At 34.2% G+C, this 17,603-nt stretch overlaps 3 protein-coding genes across 7 annotated transcripts in view; all 3 read right to left on the bottom strand.

Moving 5' to 3' along the window:
• Positions 1 to 486: 486 nt before the first annotated feature.
• LOC129883387 (eukaryotic translation initiation factor 3 subunit H) lies at positions 487 to 8,893 on the bottom strand. Its single transcript, XM_055958049.1, has 12 exons — positions 8,743 to 8,893; positions 8,569 to 8,651; positions 6,889 to 7,005; positions 6,687 to 6,790; positions 3,848 to 3,914; positions 2,562 to 2,695; positions 2,398 to 2,446; positions 1,887 to 1,958; positions 1,698 to 1,799; positions 1,548 to 1,615; positions 1,025 to 1,177; positions 487 to 856 (listed from the first exon to the last, which is right to left on the bottom strand). The coding sequence occupies exons 1-12, from the start codon at positions 8,750 to 8,752 to the stop codon at positions 799 to 801; spliced, it is 1,017 nt and encodes a 338-aa protein (XP_055814024.1). The 5' UTR covers positions 8,753 to 8,893; the 3' UTR covers positions 487 to 798.
• A 785-nt stretch (positions 8,894 to 9,678) lies between these two features.
• Positions 9,679 to 14,899, bottom strand: LOC129881951 (probable polygalacturonase At1g80170). The gene is made up of 9 exons (XM_055956062.1): positions 14,614 to 14,899; positions 13,400 to 13,528; positions 12,446 to 12,616; positions 11,611 to 11,631; positions 11,310 to 11,517; positions 10,907 to 10,988; positions 10,572 to 10,680; positions 10,372 to 10,488; positions 9,679 to 10,165 (listed from the first exon to the last, which is right to left on the bottom strand). Exons 1-9 carry the CDS (start codon positions 14,857 to 14,859, stop codon positions 9,884 to 9,886), a joined length of 1,365 nt encoding a protein of 454 aa, XP_055812037.1. The 5' UTR covers positions 14,860 to 14,899; the 3' UTR covers positions 9,679 to 9,883.
• Positions 14,900 to 16,727: 1,828 nt separating this feature from the next.
• The window catches only part of LOC129883386 (histone-lysine N-methyltransferase ATX2-like), a 38,607-nt gene continuing 37,731 nt past the window's right edge, over positions 16,728 to 17,603 (bottom strand). For all 5 annotated transcript variants that reach the window (XR_008765911.1, XR_008765909.1, XR_008765912.1 and 2 more), the window contains one exon: positions 16,728 to 17,041. The gene's annotated coding sequence lies outside the window, so the exon portion shown is untranslated. The remainder of the gene's footprint in view (positions 17,042 to 17,603) is intronic.

The raw sequence follows: 17,603 nt of genomic DNA, 5'->3' as shown, positions 1-17,603 counted from the left end.
CATCTTTAGTGTCTTTTCCCTGATTTTTTCTAATGGCATTAAGAGTGTCGATTTTTTGATTTTTTTTGGCTGTTAGCAGAATAAAACATTGAGATTTGGATGTCATAATCATCCTGACATGTATAATATGTAAGTCAAAGCGTCTTTTCTCTGTGGCATATAACTTAGTGCCAAGACATCACAATTTTGAATACAGTTATGTCCTGGCAACCTACTACATATTTTTAAAAAGGAAAATGTAACGTATCAATACTCAATAGTAATACACAAACAAATAAATAGATTAACATTCTTTTTCTCCTCAAATTTCTGATCTAACACAGTAATTTTAAATTGCTACTCCGCAAAAGTACTTGTCGGAAGAGAACTTCCCCAATAAACAGATTTTAAAATCGACCAAACAAGCTACTGTCTCGAGGAAAACTGTTGGGTGCGAAAGTTTCTACAAGTGCATAAACAGTTAAAATCATACAAGAAGAAGCAATCTTTTTCACTCACTGCAACAATGAGGGTAAATTGAGATATTTTCAATCTTCCATTTCCAGACAATCCATCAAAAAACGACAAGGTCATCGATACAGAGAACGCTATTCCTTCTGTATAGACTAGATGTAAATCTTCACATTTATAAGCCCAGCTAGGCTACACTTGATTGCCAATCACAGAAGATTATAATAGCAAAAACTATAGAAAGAATAAAACGCCTACAGAGACAAGGTCATCCTCTTTTCCCCTCAACTCAGTATGTGAAAATAATGGCACAAAATCTAAGGTACAAATTGCCCACTCTAAACATGCTCAGTTCTCGTGCAAAGCCTTCATCAGATATAGTCTACTGAAGCTTTGTCCCGCAACTCTGCAATCCACATGCAAACAAGTTCATTATCAGAAGAAACAAAATAGTACAGGCAAGGAAAAAAAGGGTTGGGGGGAAGGGGAGAGAGACCAGAAAAGAACATTCAGCCATCATGTATCAAACTCAAAAGATAACGACAAACAGTAAGCAAACAAGACCGTAATTTACCCATTAATCTGGTTGCAGTAATTTGAAATTTGATTAGTTATGAGAAAGCTCTCCAACCGCGAGGGCTCTGGGAGTGGCTTAAAGATAGGATTAGAGGGATCTTCTTCTGGCAGTGGCTCTTCTCCTGCAGCTTTACGTGTCATGTTATCAGTCCTGTAAAGAACAGAGGCCAGAACAAAATGTGAACAACGGAGGACCTCTAATCATAAAAAATTATGATATACAAAGTTCACTGGAGTATAGCTCAGCAAAAGATTCAAGCTTAGCTACAAGGTAGACTAAAAGCATCTGAGGATCTATCTAAACAACAAATCCCATTATCAATTTGTAATGAGTGGTAAAGGCCTTTCTCTTCATATCCCTAAAAATCTGGATACCCTGAAAGTTCCGATCCCTTTTTTATATAACCCAAAATTGTTGTAACCCTTTATCCTGATAGCCCAAAACTGCTGTAACCCTTCTTCTTTCAAAATGTCCTAGATAACTAACCAACTACTTGAAAATGGCAAAATAAAAAAGATACCTCCTCTTTTGAAGCCAAGCTTGCTGCTGAGCTTGTTGACGAGAAAGATTCCGGTAATAGAATTGGGACTGCAAATAAAGTATTAATCTTAGTAAACCATCACACCTATGTGAACACAAAAAGATCAACTGAGGAAGAGGAAAGACAAACCTTTTGCTGTTCAATCGACAAGTCATCCATGCATTCAATCAAAAATTCCACATTCCTCTCCAAATATGGATTGGTTGATAATTGTAGGCGTTCATAATCACACTGACACAAGGAGGACAAAAATATATGGGTTACAGTTCGGCAACATATATGGATATTCAGTATTCTGCCAAAATTAAGTGACATTACCTGAGCTACCGGTGTATCGGGTTCCAATTCAGTCATAAAGGCACTAATGAGTGCAGAATTTGAAACTTTAATCTGTCAGGAAAAAAAAAGGAAATTAACTTCTGCAATAAAATTGAAGACTACTGCTGAATTCTTGACCTATGATCTATGTACCAATACTAACAGCAGGCAGGCAGGATCACTACATAATGGTATTACCCAAAATAATATTCAATACCAACAAATAGTGTGGCAGCAATGTAAGTATCAAATCTAACCTTAAAGGAGGAAGAATTTTTTTCCAAAACCACAGAAAAGGAAAAAAAGGCCCCCTAGGGAAAAGAGGCTAATGTATCAGAACTATATTTCAATTTTCAACAAACTTTATCTCCAAATCAATACAACTATCTCTGACATTCAAAATGGTAACAGGTTATGAAGCAGTGAACATCGCTTGAAAAAGAATCTACATATGATGACGTAAGTTCCAAAGACCAAAGAGTAAACAGGATACAGAAGGTTAGAAGGATACTGGTATCTCTTCAAAGATGTCAACCCATGAAAGATTCTTTTCTCTCAGCCTAAAACAAAAAACAAATATCAGCAATTAAAATGAGTTTACTTTTTTTTAAAACTAGTACAAACAACTATCTTGAGAGGGAAAGTAAAAAAGGAGCAACTCAAGAACAAACATACTTCTCTCCAGTAAAGTTGTTGCTCTTGTAGAGTTCCATGAAAGAATCAGAAAGCTTCAAGGCTTTCAAAGCTAAGACACCTTGGTTGGATCTCGAAGGATCATAGATTATGCAGACACAACGTTTTATGTTCTCCTGCAATCACAAACATCATAGAGTCTAAGTACAATGAATTGTTCACATCAATAGCAACTAATGAAGCCAACATCTTGAGAAAAAAGATTAAGACGAATATCAGAAAGAAAACTACTTTATTCACAGTCCCAAGTGTTTCATATTTCAAGAATTCAACAAATGAGGAATGCTAGTAGGTTTTTCATGCAAAGGATAAAACATAACTTAAGCAAGGATTAACAACAGCTTGTGACATTTGACTTTAAAATCTTTTTCATGGATGTTTAACTCAAGCATTTGATCAGAGTTGACTTTGAGAAGCAATTTCTCCCCTCAAGTTCTAACATGGATTACATTTCTCATGCTGCTTTAAATAAGGAACTCAATCCTTGTCTGTTGGGGCCTGCCCTGCTAGGGAACCAGACACCTCCATTATCCCAAAAATGATCATTTACTCCTTCCTATCTGTTAAAGTGGGTCATAAACTATCTAATTTTGGTTCATGGACGATCACTTTCTAATTCTTCCAAATTCACAATCCAATGTGATTGATTGTTATTTGTTAGAATCTGAAATTTGCAAGGCTCACATTCAAACTTGACTACTGGTCTGATTCCATGAGCTTTTCCTCATTTTTTGTCCATCAAAAAGGTTATATCCCTTCAGAGAAAAATATATTTACATGGTCCTTAATTAATTAATTCATTAAAGGCTAACAAACAAAACCATTTTGCATTTGCTCTTTCCCTATAGCACCAAGTTATTAGTTATCTTTTACCTAACATATGTTGTCGGTATGATCAACCACTAAATTTTGCATCTTAAGCTGCAAATGGATGGTAAAGGCACTTTAGGGCATTAGTCTTGCTAACCTGCAGGTCATTTTCATGATGCATTGGTCTATCAGGATAGATCCCTAGTATTTAAACTTTAAACTAAAAGGGTGACACAGTCTGGAATGCCTTTTGTCTCATTTACCATCCCTATAGAAAACAGTTCTATAGTGTTGTTAATTTCATCCTTCTCCCTTTTCTTCCTAGGGCCAGCACAAAGGGGATTGCAACATGGCATTTTCTAAACTGAAAATGACTTGCAGGATAAGTGCAGTATATCTTAGGTCGCTACAGAAGCTGACAAGTTCAGAATCCAACAATGAGAGATGGAGATGGATACCTGGTAATTCATGAAGGTCTCTATCAGTTCCACAGTCTGATAAGAACCAAACAAAGTTGATTGATACCTGGAAAATAACCACCAATGAGATCCATACAACAACAACAACAACAACCCAGTGAAATCCCACATCGTGGGGTCTGGGGAGGGTAGAGTGTACGCAGACCTGACTCCTACCAATGTAGGACGGCTGTTTCCGAAAGACCCTCGGCTCAATAAAAGACATAAAAAGGGGGTCAGATAAGATTAAGAAATTCAAAGCGCTATAGAAAAATAAATAACGAAGGCATCACAGATAAAATAGAGTAATCACAAGTATTGAAAGTAATAAATAGTAACAGAAATAGCAGAAATGAGAGCATAGGGAATTGTAATGTGCTAATGCGCCTACGAATAGGGAAGAATAACGAGACTATGTACTAGCCTTCTACCCTAATGTGTGCCCTCCACACCCTCCTATCCAGGGTCATGTCCTCGGTAAGTCGTAAATGCGTCATGTCCTGTCTGATCACCTCTCCCCAATATTTCTTCGGCCTACCCCTACCTCTTCTGAAACCATCCATGGCCAGCCTCTCACATCTCCGCACTGGTGCATCTGAGACTCTCCTCTTCACATGTCCAAACCATCTCAGTCGCGTTTCCCGCATCTTGTCTTCCACCGAGGCCACTCCTACCTTTTGTCGAATAACCTCATTTTTAATCTTGTCACTCCTGATATGCCCACACATCCATCTCAACATTCTCATCTCGGCAACCTTCATCTTTTGCACGTGGGAGACCTTAACTGGCCAACACTCCGCCCCATATAACATAGCTGGTCTAACGACCACTTTGAAGAACTTGCCCTTAAGTTGTGGTGGCACCTTCTTGTCACATAACACACCGGAGGCGAGCCTCCATTTCATCCATCCTACCCCAATACGGTGTGTGACATCCTCGTCGATCTCTCCGCTATCTTGCATGATAGAACCAAGGTACTTAAAACTTCTTCTCTTTTGGATGGCTTGGTCCCCGAGCCTAACTTCCGCGCCAACCTCTTGAGGTGTCTCACTGAACTTGCACTCTAGGTACTCTGTCTTGGTCCTACTCAGCTTAAACCCCTTAGACTCCAAGGTGCGTCTCCAATCTTCCAGCTTAGCGTTAACTCCGCTACGAGTCTCATCGATGAGGACTATGTCATCCGCAAAAAGCATACACCATGGCACCTCACCTTGAATTTGTCGCGTCAATCCATCCATCACCAAGGCAAATAGGAACGGGCTAAGAGCTGATCCTTGATGCAACCCCATCATAACTGGAAAGTGTTCTGAGTCCCCTCCTACTGTCCTTACCTTAGTTTTGGCACCCTCGTACATGTCCTTGATCACCCTTATGTACGCTACAGGTACACCTTTAGCCTCCAAACATCTCCATAGTATCTCTCGTGGGACTTTATCGTAAGCCTTTTCCAAGTCGATGAACACCATATGCAAGTCTCTCTTCCTCTCCCTATATTGCTCCATTAGTCTCCTCATAAGGTGGATAACAAATTAGTAATAAAGTAAAAGTTAAGATGACAATAATGTAGGAAAGAGAGGAAAATAGAGCAAGCTTTTCATGTCTTTCTTAATATTGTGTAACATATAAGACAGTTTTTTTATTGTTAACGTGTAAGACAGTTTTGTTACTCCCTTTTTTGATATAACTTTCTCTTCACTGCCTTGGAACTGGCAAACATTAAAACACTGTAATTTAGACTGCGGAAATACAATCAGACCATCAATTGCTGAACATTGTCCACTTCTAGACTCAAGGTTAAAGATATAAATAGTCTAAGCATTTTAAGAAAAAGGATTTGTTACTCAAGGTTAAAGATATAAATAGTCTAAGCATTTTAAGAAAAAGGATTTGTTACTTAAACATAAATTACACTGTGGTGAAAGAAAATGTAAATCACAGTACCATCTTAGTGCTACTTATAACAATGTCTTTTTTCCTTTACTGATCAAAGGAAAAATGATTTAAAAAAAAAAAGCAAGCACAACGAGATGTCTGACTCAGCAGTACCTTTAATGGAGTAAACAAGACAAATACAAATTTAGGGGCAACTAAGCAATTTATAGAAACCAGTCCAGAAACTTTAGCCTGGGCATGGAAATCATTGTGGCTGAATAAATCCACTGTTCCCATTTCCCGTAGCTATTACCATAAATCCCAACTATAAAACCAAAAAATTTGATTCTTAAGCACTACCAGCAGCATGAACACTTGAAAAATCTTATCTAGGGATATTGTTTTTAAGCTACAAAACCTAGTTAGATTAATAGTTATGGCCTAAGGTTATCATACTTAGATTTATCCAACAAAAGTTTAGAATCATGTTGATAGGTGTAGTGAACATTAAAACAATCCCTTGACAACCACATAAGCATATCCTTGTAATCACATTTCCAAGGTGCTTGAGCTCCTAATAGTTCATCACCGGACAACATTTAAGCGGAGAGGGGATAAAAAAGGTTAGGTGTCTTTGCAAGTGCAATTAAAAATCATTGCATCGCTCGATGATAAAAGAAACTGCATATATTTCATCATAGTAGGTGATACATATAGCATGCATACCATTATTGCAACATAAAACAACCAGCCCAAAGAAAGAATGTTTTCCTGAAAATAGATTCATTTCCGTTGAGGACAAGCCCGATAGCGAAAACAGCCCTTGTTACTTCATTAATTAAAGGTTAGCAATGAGTATTATAGAGAACTAGCACAAAGACAACATACTTTCTTAATTAGAAAGAAGGAACCTCATAGTTCTACACCTAGATTAAATGATGTCTTAATGGTCAAAAAACTCCCTTACCAACCAACGGTGTTGTTGTCAACATTAACCTCCCTCAGGCATCGCATCATTTCAAGTTGATAATTAGCACCCTCAGCTTCAATCTCCTCATCTTCCTCACGAACCTGAGCAAAATAGATGTGAAAAAAAGAGTTTGTTAAGATAAGTTCAGAAAACATTTTCGGTATAAAGAGGAAGCAAGAAAGACCAGACTTTACCCTACCGGAAAGGGAAAACAGTTAGTGACTTCAAGAACACTCCCAACATCCAATCCAAGGAGTTGCCCAGTGACCAAAGCCGGTGAAAACTCCTGGCAATGCTTTATTATTTTCAAAATAACCTGTAGCACAGAGTTTACTTCAGGAAACTACACATAAAGAGGCAGCCTATGGATGCAGATATACTACAAGAAGAGAGTACAAATCGCTTTTTTCCCACCCATTGCCATACTATGTCACATCTCTTGGAACATTTTAATACAAACATAAAGGGTATACATTAATATTACTCCCTTGATCCCTTTTTACATGTCCTACAATGCCTTGTGGTTTGTCCAAAATAGCGTGTCCACTTAAATCAAAAGGAAAAGATTTGATGCTCCACTTCTCTCAACAGAAGAAGATGCAGAAGCTAACATCAGTAGAAGGAAGAATTTCTCATGCACGGGAGACTTCTGAACTTCTACTAGGCTACTAACTTTCACAATGATGTTAGAAACAATCAATATTGGACAAGTACAGACTAGTAGTTTCAGCAAAGTTCATCCCCACAATCTCGCTCCTTACATCAGTTGGCTTTTTCACCCTGATTTTCATTGGTGAGCCTCTTGTACCCCTCTTGCTAAGTTAGGGATGACGACCATTCTATAAACTATGTGGGTGCAATGTAAGCTTGCGAGGTATAATTTGTTTGATCCTTGCAAAGAAACTATCTACATTCTTTTGTAAGAGAACATGAAGGTTAAAGGTAATGCAGCAATTGACATTGAGGATTGATTGCACAACTCATGGTTTAGACAAAAAGTATTCTTGACAAATGGTCATCCTTGTGGACAAAGGGTGTTTAAAGGACAGTATTGATGCATACTAAACTAGTAAAAAGAATCTAAAAGAATATGGAGAAAAGAACAGGAGGAATGTCGGCATATCAAAAGACAAAAGTTGGGGAATACAAGAGCCAATAAGCAGTTATAATTAGCCAATTAGCAGGAAGTTATGGTAGCTAGATTCAGTTAGCATCAATGAAATTAGTAAGAGCAAGCTAGCGCACAGGGTACATGATACCTCCCACAAGGGAAGAAAGTTATGGTAGCAGTTAAAATTAGACAATTAGCAGGAAGTTATGGTAGCTAGATTCAGTTAGCATCAATGAAATTAGTAAGAGAAAACTAGCGCACAGGGTACATGATACCTCCCACCAGGGAAGAAAGAGTGTAACTCCGCCCACCAAATTTTAGGCAGATGTAAGCAATTCACCTAGTATTCTCTGTTCTGGGATTTGAAACCTGATTTCCAAAGGGACTGCAAGTCACTCAGTTCTTTTCCTTTTGTTTCTACTTTTGAGTTGGATTTCTAGGAGTGTCACTGAACGCAACTAGGAAACTATTGAGCTTCAATTGAGCTCTTCACTTCTTTATCTATATTTTCATAAGGTACATACACATAAACAGAAACAAATAAAATAAATAAAAGCGATAGTACTATCACGTCTCAGATTCAATTCCTACAAACAAAAACACTAAGTGATCTTTTCACATCTGTCCAAACCTTGGTGGACAGAGTTACCCATTAGCACAATGGGAGGCAGCAGATATCCCGTACCCCTGGAATCACATATAAACTGACCCGAACAGCACAGATATATATAAAAAAGAGAGAGAGAGAGAGATAGTAGTAAGTAGTACCAGTCCTTCAATCTGAACAACTCTGAGTGGCGGCGCAACAGCCTCCTCTGTAGCTGCCACTTGCAAAAACGACCGTCCTGTAGCTGCATCAATCAAATTGAATGGGTTAATTGCTAACTACATATTGTACCCAAAAAAATGCTCGTAAAGAATCAAAAGGAAAATTATACGTACGATTAGCCATGATGAGAGAAATTAAGCAGAAAATCGGCTGAATCCTAAGCTTCTCGACTTCGGAGCAATGCTACAGGAAGCAAAATCCAAAACCCTAATTGCTGGAAGAATTTGTTCTGATAAGTGAGGAGATGAGAGGAGAGGAGATGGGCCGGCCCACTTCTGGCTATATAAGGATTGGATTGGGGTAAAAGACACTATCATTTAATTTGTACTTAATTTATAATAAAATTATTTAATTTGTAGTAGTTAGTTTTGGCAAAAATTAACCAAAAATATGTTGTGTTCTCCCTTTATGAAAGTGAATATATTAAATGAAGTGGTGTTATTGGAAAAAAATTTGACAATATTAGTAAATATCATTATTGTTGTTAAGTGGTTCTGTTAGCTTTGTTGTTGTTTGAACATTTAGAACTTGTGTTTTAAATTTGAGCTTATCTGGTGTAGATTTAGGCTTGAATCGTTTGTTTCATTGTTGAAATTTGAATAACAAGTTATTGTTTTCAGGTAAAAGTTTGTTCATTTAAACTTCGGACATATAAATATCTATACTTCATTCATACATGGATGAAGTTCTTTTGTGAAGAAAATCGTTGAATATGTGTCTGAAATTCAGATAAAAATATTTGACCTCAATCATATATATGTCTAAACTTCAATAATATGTGCCAAAAAATCATGCAAATATATTTGAATTTCAGTCATATATATCTGAATTTCGCATTTTGTTTTGCTTTTTGACAAGGAATGAAAATGGTTCAGGGAGAGGCAATCCCCTCACAATTAGGTCAATAAGTGCCAATTTTGAGTGTCTTAAAGTGATATGAGTTTGAAACCCCTTATTCGCTGCAATATAATTTTACACAGAAAAATGACAAATAAACATAGAATGGTTAATTATAAAACTTCTCAATCAATAAACTTTAATACAAATATAACTGCAATAAGTAAAAGTATATTACATAAAAATTTTAATCTCAAAGACATCCTTTGTAAAAACAATATTTAGCTAGCTTATATCTAAGCTAGGAATCTCAAGATCTGAGATAACACAAATGAATACTTACTATACTATGTGCTTCATAATCATCAAAATATATGCTTCAATATTCATTATAGATTGAAGACAAATGAAGCTAAATCATAGTTCATTATGAACATTATATTCTTCAATTTTCTGCTCAATTTTCTTGTCATCTGAGTTGAGACACTGTGCTTCTGGATGAACATAACCGGCTATAATGCCCGTGGCGGAGTTGCAGTATACTTCAGCAGTACCATCTCTAGCCTCTAAGTTGACATTGTCCAGAGTAATGTGGCTGCAGGGCACGGTGTCACTACACGCGAATTTCATCGCCTTTTTGCTCTTTGTTGTTCCACTAATGTTTCGATAGAGTACTTCACTTATCTCAACTGCAGATGTCTGTAATGTCAACATAAACAATGCACACATTTTGTCATACTTACCTTTCTCAACAGCATAAGCACACAGAAGTTAACTTGTCAATCATGTTATATACCCCCTTCGTTTTCATTAATTTGTCTGATTTTGACTTGACACTGAGTTTAAAAAAGTAAAGAAGACTTTTGAATCTTTATGGTCAGAATACATTGAAACAGAGGGAGTACCTGATTTTGGCAAGGTTTTTGTGAGTCACAATAGAATTGATCGATGATGATTGGATTCAAAACATCTTCCATCTGTACATTTTGGAATCGGACTGTTCGAACATAGCCTGATCCTCCCTATGAACATTAAGGACTTCACATTAGTCCTTTACAATCCAAATGCAATATGAACAAGGCACAACATTTTTTTGTGTAATTACCTGCCATGTTTTGATTCTGAGGCCATTTGTGGTACCTTTGAGGAATGCTGTGTCCAGTACTACTCTGTTCACTACACCGATGGAATCGTCCTTACCAAGGCTCCCAATGCTAGGCAAGGATTAACCATGTAGCAAAATTAGCATAGGGAACATACTCTTATAACTACTTAGGATGAATCACACCAAAGCGTTCTCGAGTAGAACAATACAATGTTTCATAATGGTCTTGTCCACAAAAAAATCAATGTTCAGAAGCAGAAAATCATTTCTGAGAACATGTTTTATTGAGATTTTTCAAAATAGATGAATATGCGAACACATGCATAATAGACTACCTGATTCCATGGCCAGGACCACAGAAGATTTTCTTCATCTTGATATTGGAACTAGCATTGACAATTGATATACAATCATCACCTACATATATATCAAAAACAAGTTAACCATATTCATTTTTTTACCATAAAAACACACATCATGAAATTTGAGAATGTTCATTACACAATGCAAGTAAATCATATAGATGAAACTTGTAAAATTGCAAACTAGAGTAATAATCAAGTGAAATGAACATAAAAAACTTGACATATAGGCTATGCTGCACACACTGTTCAAAATTGTTAGTGCACCCATGTCAGATCCTACAAAAATGCTCTACTTTTGGAGGATCTGACACACATTTAATGATATTTTTGAAGAGTTCAACTAACATAGCATATAAGGGAAGAGTCCAAATACCTGTTCCAATTTTGCAGTCTTGGAGTACAACATTTGTTGATTCACTTATATGGATTCCATCAGTATTAGGACTATCTCCAGGAGAAGAAACCTTAACACCATTTACGCGTACAGAGTTCGATCGCGAAATTACAAAATGCATCTGTTGGCTATTCTGGAATGTAAGGCCCTTCACCCTTATACCTGAGCTTGAGTCTATGGTTAATGCCTGAAATTTGAAGTTAATTTCTCAATATAAGTTGATTAAGAGGTTAAGAGTAATAGTAAAAGAGAGTAAACATTATAACAATAAAGTACTTACTCTTGGTGCTGATTTGCAAGGCTGTTATCAAAAAAAATAAAAATAGTTAGAACATCACCTAAAAATAGTTTTGTCCATCAACATAGGCGAATCTAGCAGCTAGAGTTATTGAGTTCTGAATGAGTATGATCATTATATATGTATACAACAACTATGCCTCAATTACAGATAACTCAGGATTGTATATGAATCCTCACTAACTATGTCGCTCCGTTTTTAGCTCATCTCATGTCAATATTATGCAAAAAAAATAAAAAAAAATAAAAGTATTAGAAGTATTTTGGGATCTTTACACGGATAGCCGGACAAATTTACTGTTTACTTTTTCTAGTTAGTATACATAGATTATACACTCATTATATACAATCATACACATTTTATACATAGATTATACATATATTATATATCTAACAACTATTTTTAGTTTAATCGATTGAGTGTAACAACTATTTAGGTTAATTCTTCTTATTTTGGAGATTTTTCGCTTCTACCTATATAGAGATCTCTAACATGATTAAAAGAGTCCTAGAAAACATAGAACCTAAAGTAAACGTACCAACATAACTAAAACACATTCCCAACTAATTATTATCGTCTATATAACATTTTTCTTCTATATGAATTTCAGGAGATTATCCATCCTTTGATCTAACTACCGTCCATGTGATATTATTATTTGGCCTACATCGTCCCTTCCCAACATTATATGTATACATAGTTAATAAGAAATCAATGAGTTCAGTTGAACATGCAGAAAATAACCTTAGATTCGCCTTGTCGATAAAAAATAAAAAGGAAATAGTGTGTTAGATAGCATTATTTTTTTGTATGTTACATTGGACTTGTTCTTCTTGCATGATGCTTCCCACCATTTGCTTCCTGATCCATCAATAATTCCATTTCCTTGGAATGTAACTCCTGTCAAATTAGAAAACACAAGCCAAGCTTTTGCACTCTTTGGATCCCAAGTCTCTGGATCACTTGGTGCTACTATGGTTCCTTCAATCTGTTAAATAAATAAATAAAAAAATCAAAATTTATGACAAAAATAATTTATAAGCAAGCACGTCGGTATAATGTAAAAGCTATAGTAAGGAATAAAACTGATCATTTGGGAAAAGTATAATGTGTTCATTTTCTTTAATTTGAGTAATCTTCGAAACTAAATTGCATTAGACAACTCAATATTTATAAAAAAAATTAAAAACATATAAAAACTATATGAAAAGTAGGTACAAAGTTGAAGTTTCATTTTTTTCATGTCATTATACTATAAAAATACATTTTAAAATATTGATCAAAGTTAACATAATTTCAATCTCAAAAATAAAAAAATGATGAATAATATGGGATAGAGAGAATAATATTTTTTGTCGCTTTACATACAAAATCATAGTGGAAGTTTATTCCTAAAAACAACGTATTACAACTTAAAGTCTGATTTTACCTTTACAATTTTATAATTTTTTTCAGACAATAGGACATTATATTGAAGCAATTGTGTAAAAAAATTATATCGTCAGTACATAGAATTTAAATTCTTACTACTTACTCTATTCTTCTTGTTGTTCCATTTTATTTTATTTTTTTAAAAAAAAAACGTTCTTATTGAACAACTTTTATACCCGACAGCATATATTTGTACTTATAGCTAGTTATTTGTATTTTTTGAGCAACGCTCACATAGTTCAATTGCTTAATTATGACAAAATTATAATTTTGTGACATTAGTTACTTCTATAATAAGTAAAAATTATATGGTCATACATAAAATTAATTTAATGATAACCTGGATAATCAATCCGTTGGCACAAGGTCCATTGAACTTGGTTGCATTTACTAGATAAGTGCGTCCTGAAGGGACCATAAAAACTGGTCTTCTTTTTGAACAAGCTTCTTTCCATGCATCTTCAAATGCCTGAAATAATAATACCAATTTTAGAAAGTGAAAGAAAATACAATCTATGTTGCTCGAATCTTCCAAAAAAAAATCCACGCTCGTGTTTGCATCCTCCAAAAATATAATATTTATGAAGGATCCATGCAACATACACCATCACTACGTGAATGATGGATTGGACTACACACTATGGTTTTCGTTTGTATAGTTAGATATAAGCAAAGTGAATTTAAAATTTCGAGTTTATAAGTTTTGAATAAATTATTTTATACGTGAATTTAGTAATACAATTACAAAATTTTGGCCTAATTAAACCAATGAATTCTGGCTAGCTTTAAAGACTAACAAAATGTGGAACTTTATTTTTGGTCTTATACGACATAAGCTACTTAGAAGTATTGTATCTAATGCTGCTTTTAGCATTGATCCCATTATATTTTTTAAGTTGCAAGCTTAATTCTATCTACTACTTATAATTGCACTTTTAGTACTAATATTTTACATATAAAACGTCGATAAGCAGTGACAGAGTCAAAATTTTAATTAAGGGATTCAAAATTTAAAAAAGTAGACACATTAACTAGTTTAAGGGGTTCGATATTTACTATATACATATACATAAAAAATTATGTTAACCATCTATTAATTTTCTGCCAAACGGCGTTCGAATGAACCCCTAACTACGAGGTGGCTCCACCATCGCCGGTACGTACCAACAAGTTGCATGACTACAGATAATTCCAAATCAAAGTGGAGATAAGTCATTACTAGAAATATAAAAATTAGCGACGGACAAATTTTTGTAGCTAAACAATAAAATTTATCGTTATATTAGCAATGTGGTTATCAAATAATGTTGTCAGCTACGAGCAATGCAGCAACAAAGTTTGTAATTAATTTCAAAAAAAAATTAATATTAAAAAATTGAAAATAAGGCATATGCTACCTACGATATATAACATATTAAAATATAGTGATAATGTAAAAATTCTTTTTATCGTTAGCACATATAATTACCTTAATCCTTTTTACCAAAAGCTATAGCACATATAATTACCTTAATCCTTTTTACCAAAAGCTAAAAACATATTAGTTCACATCACCTTAGTGTCATCTGAAGTTCCATCACCAACTGCACCACAAGTATCTACATTAACAAGATTTTTATTGCCTCTACCATTTCTCCATACTTCATCTTCATCTTCATTATAAATAATGTCATCAAAATCTGACCAAATTTCATCTTCAAGAATATTATTCTTCTCATCATCATTTGCACTTCCAAGAGACTTCAATAGAAAAACAAGAAACAAAATGAAGAATATTATCTCTGTCTTTGTCTTAACCATGATGGTTTAATTTTCTAGTGTTTTGTGGTTTTTGTGTTTCTTTGCCTATGATTTTGGATAAATCAAGTGAAAACCATGGTATTAATATTTATATGAGGTGTATTTAGTAGTAAAAAATGGAGGATTTAGTGGAGGTATTATATTGCTTGGCTTGAAAGTAGATAAAAGTTGTTGCAATATTTCTACATATCTCTACTTTAAGTGTAAGATTAAACCTTTTCTTTTGTTGAGATCTTTGCTTTACTTCTCAGAATACATAATCCACTTTGTATTCATTATTAGCCAAAGTGCTTAATTCCCATAAGTTTTTTTTTCTAATTATTTGTCCATAAAATTGTCAGAGTTCAGATTTCTCTTATATATAATATGGTTTAACTTTTTTGCACTGATAATGGCAAAAAATATTTATACAATCGGTTTACCGAAAAATAACTAGATTATGCCATTGACTCTACTTGTATGAATGATGTAACGATTCCCTCGTTGTTTTCGAAATAGATCCTATAAAATTGAATTTTCTATAAAAATGCAAAATACCAACGACTAGACCATAGATTCCATGCACTTTAACTATAATTTCATAGATGGGAGACAGTGATAGTTGAAAATTGAAATTATTGAACAAACTCCAAAATGAAACATGAGAAAGTAAGTGGAGGAACAAACTTAAACGTGAAGAGAAAGATATACGTTGTTTTTTCATGCAAAATTGGTATTTCGTTACACTATGTTATACAATAAACTTCCTTTATTTCAATTCATATGGCACAATTTAGATTTCGAAAGTCAAAACAATTTAACTTTCATCGTAAAATTGGATATGAAATCTTTGTATCTTATAAATAAAATTTACATATTTAAAAAATTACGTAGAAATATACTAAAATCAAAATAATTCAAAATTCAAAATATTTAAAAAATATGTGAAAAATTTATGATTAAAAAAATCTTGTTTAAATCTCAAAATCTATAAAATGACATATAAATTGAAATGGATGAAGTACCATTTTATTCCAAATTGACTTTCAACTTTCGGTACCTTTTGTATTTAAGATTTGACTTTTAATTCAAAAAGTGCACATAATAACTTAAGTTAAAATAGTGTGCAAAAGTACCATCATTCTAACAATTTGCTTTACATACTTACTTTTTGATATAATTTACTTGACCCAAAAATCTATCCCAAACACTCTCTAATTGTATATACACTATATATATATATATCCTCGTTAAGGTATTAGTCATCTATGGTTTCTCATCATGTTACTACAGATTAGTTTGGAGCAGAAAACACACATCTTGAACAATTATTTGAATATAATCATCAAAACACACATGATAACTTAGTCTACCCATTAAATTTCATCTACATAACAATTCTCATTAATTTCGAAGATATTTAATAAATGGTTGATGATAATTCAAATACGAAATTCACAAAAAAAAGTAATATACAGGTGTTTGTGTTTCCATTATCCTTTCTTTACTTTTTAAAAAAAATTCCAATTAATTCCTTTTTATTCATATATCCAATGCTTTTTGGCACCATTTTTAAACAGAAAAAAAGTGTACACACACTATCAAATCCTAATCGAGGTGAGTGTTGATAAATAATTGGTGATAGTTCAATTAGAAAACACGCACACATGATAATTCAAGTAGAAAAATTGCAAAAATGATATTTCCAGTGTGATTTTGACCATTATCTCTTCTACGAATAAAATGATATTAGCTATCCAATCTTCTGGATTAACTAGCTAGTATGCTACTTTAGTTTATCAAACTAACAGCTAACTTGGAGAAATATTATCGTATCCGCCAGACAACACAATACAACACCACCATTCTTTTCATACAATCTTCTAGAGTTGATTCAAATCATCATTTTGAATATGAAATTGATTTTTACATAAACATGATCCACTGATACTTTAATTGAGAGTAAGAAATAAAGACAATGTGTTATGCTTGAATCCTTTTAGATACACACAGTACGTCTCCCAATGTGGGACACTAATACACACTTCCATAAATTACATTTGTGTGTAATCTACTTACAGAATCAACACTGTCAAATTGATGGAATACAAATTGTATGCTATCCTGAAACACCTGAATGATGTTAACTCCACAAGCAAATTCTTCATATTTCCTCTTAGCGTTCTTCGAGTCGCCATGCAAACTGAAGGAGTTAACTTTGTCAAATACAAGGTTTCCTTGGAGTGAGACAAATAGATTATGCACTTGAGGTCCTAAAGGAGAAAGAAAATGCATTTGATGGGACGACCTGGGAATCGAGAGATTGGAGGTTTTCATAAACTCGAAAGTTATGTGGATTTGATATCAGATCTTGGTAGATTGCAAATCTTCAATTTCGATGATGGAACAAATAGCTGGCTGATATATGTACTCTTCAAGGGGATGATATTGGAGAACATAAATAAGGCGATAAAATCTACAAAAGCAGTCCAGATGCAGGAAGCAAGGGATGCATCAAGAACGCATACAAAAAGCAGAAGAAACATTGGAACAGATACCGAAGACGAAAAAAAAAACTCAATCTCTAGAGAGTTTTAATTCAGGCTCCTTACCCTCACCCCCACCCTAATAGGAAACGACTAATTGTTTTGAGGCTCACACATGAAGTTGAAAAAGGTCAGTTGAATTTATGTTGTTTTGAGATGATTTTGAATTTTCATTATGTATTTTTGAACCGAGGGTCCATTAGAAACATCTCCACTCTA

This window comes from Solanum dulcamara, chromosome 3, assembly GCF_947179165.1.
Source record: "Solanum dulcamara chromosome 3, daSolDulc1.2, whole genome shotgun sequence".
Lineage (NCBI taxonomy): Eukaryota > Viridiplantae > Streptophyta > Magnoliopsida > Solanales > Solanaceae > Solanum > Solanum dulcamara.
Note: the sequence above shows the minus strand (reverse complement) of the source record. Positions and strands in the feature narration are given on the sequence as shown.

What these genes read in the sequence shown, in the direction of transcription:
- LOC129883387 (XM_055958049.1), bottom strand. An exon ending in AACAACTTTACTGGAGAGAA is followed by an intron (nt 2,447 to 2,561) that starts GTATGTTTGTTC and finishes TTTTTGTTTTAG; the next exon opens with GCTGAGAGAAAAGAATCTTT. An exon ending in TACTGCAACCAGATTAATGG is followed by an intron (nt 857 to 1,024) that starts GTAAATTACGGT and finishes TGTGGATTGCAG; the next exon opens with AGTTGCGGGACAAAGCTTCA.
- LOC129881951 (XM_055956062.1), bottom strand. Translation starts at nt 14,859, where the DNA reads ATGGTTAAGACAAAGACAGAGATAATATTCTTCATTTTGTTTCTTGTT. An exon ending in GCAAGAAGAACAAGTCCAAT is followed by an intron (nt 11,632 to 12,445) that starts GTAACATACAAA and finishes TTTTGATAACAG; the next exon opens with CCTTGCAAATCAGCACCAAG. An exon ending in GGTCCTGGCCATGGAATCAG is followed by an intron (nt 10,681 to 10,906) that starts GTAGTCTATTAT and finishes ATCCTTGCCTAG; the next exon opens with CATTGGGAGCCTTGGTAAGG.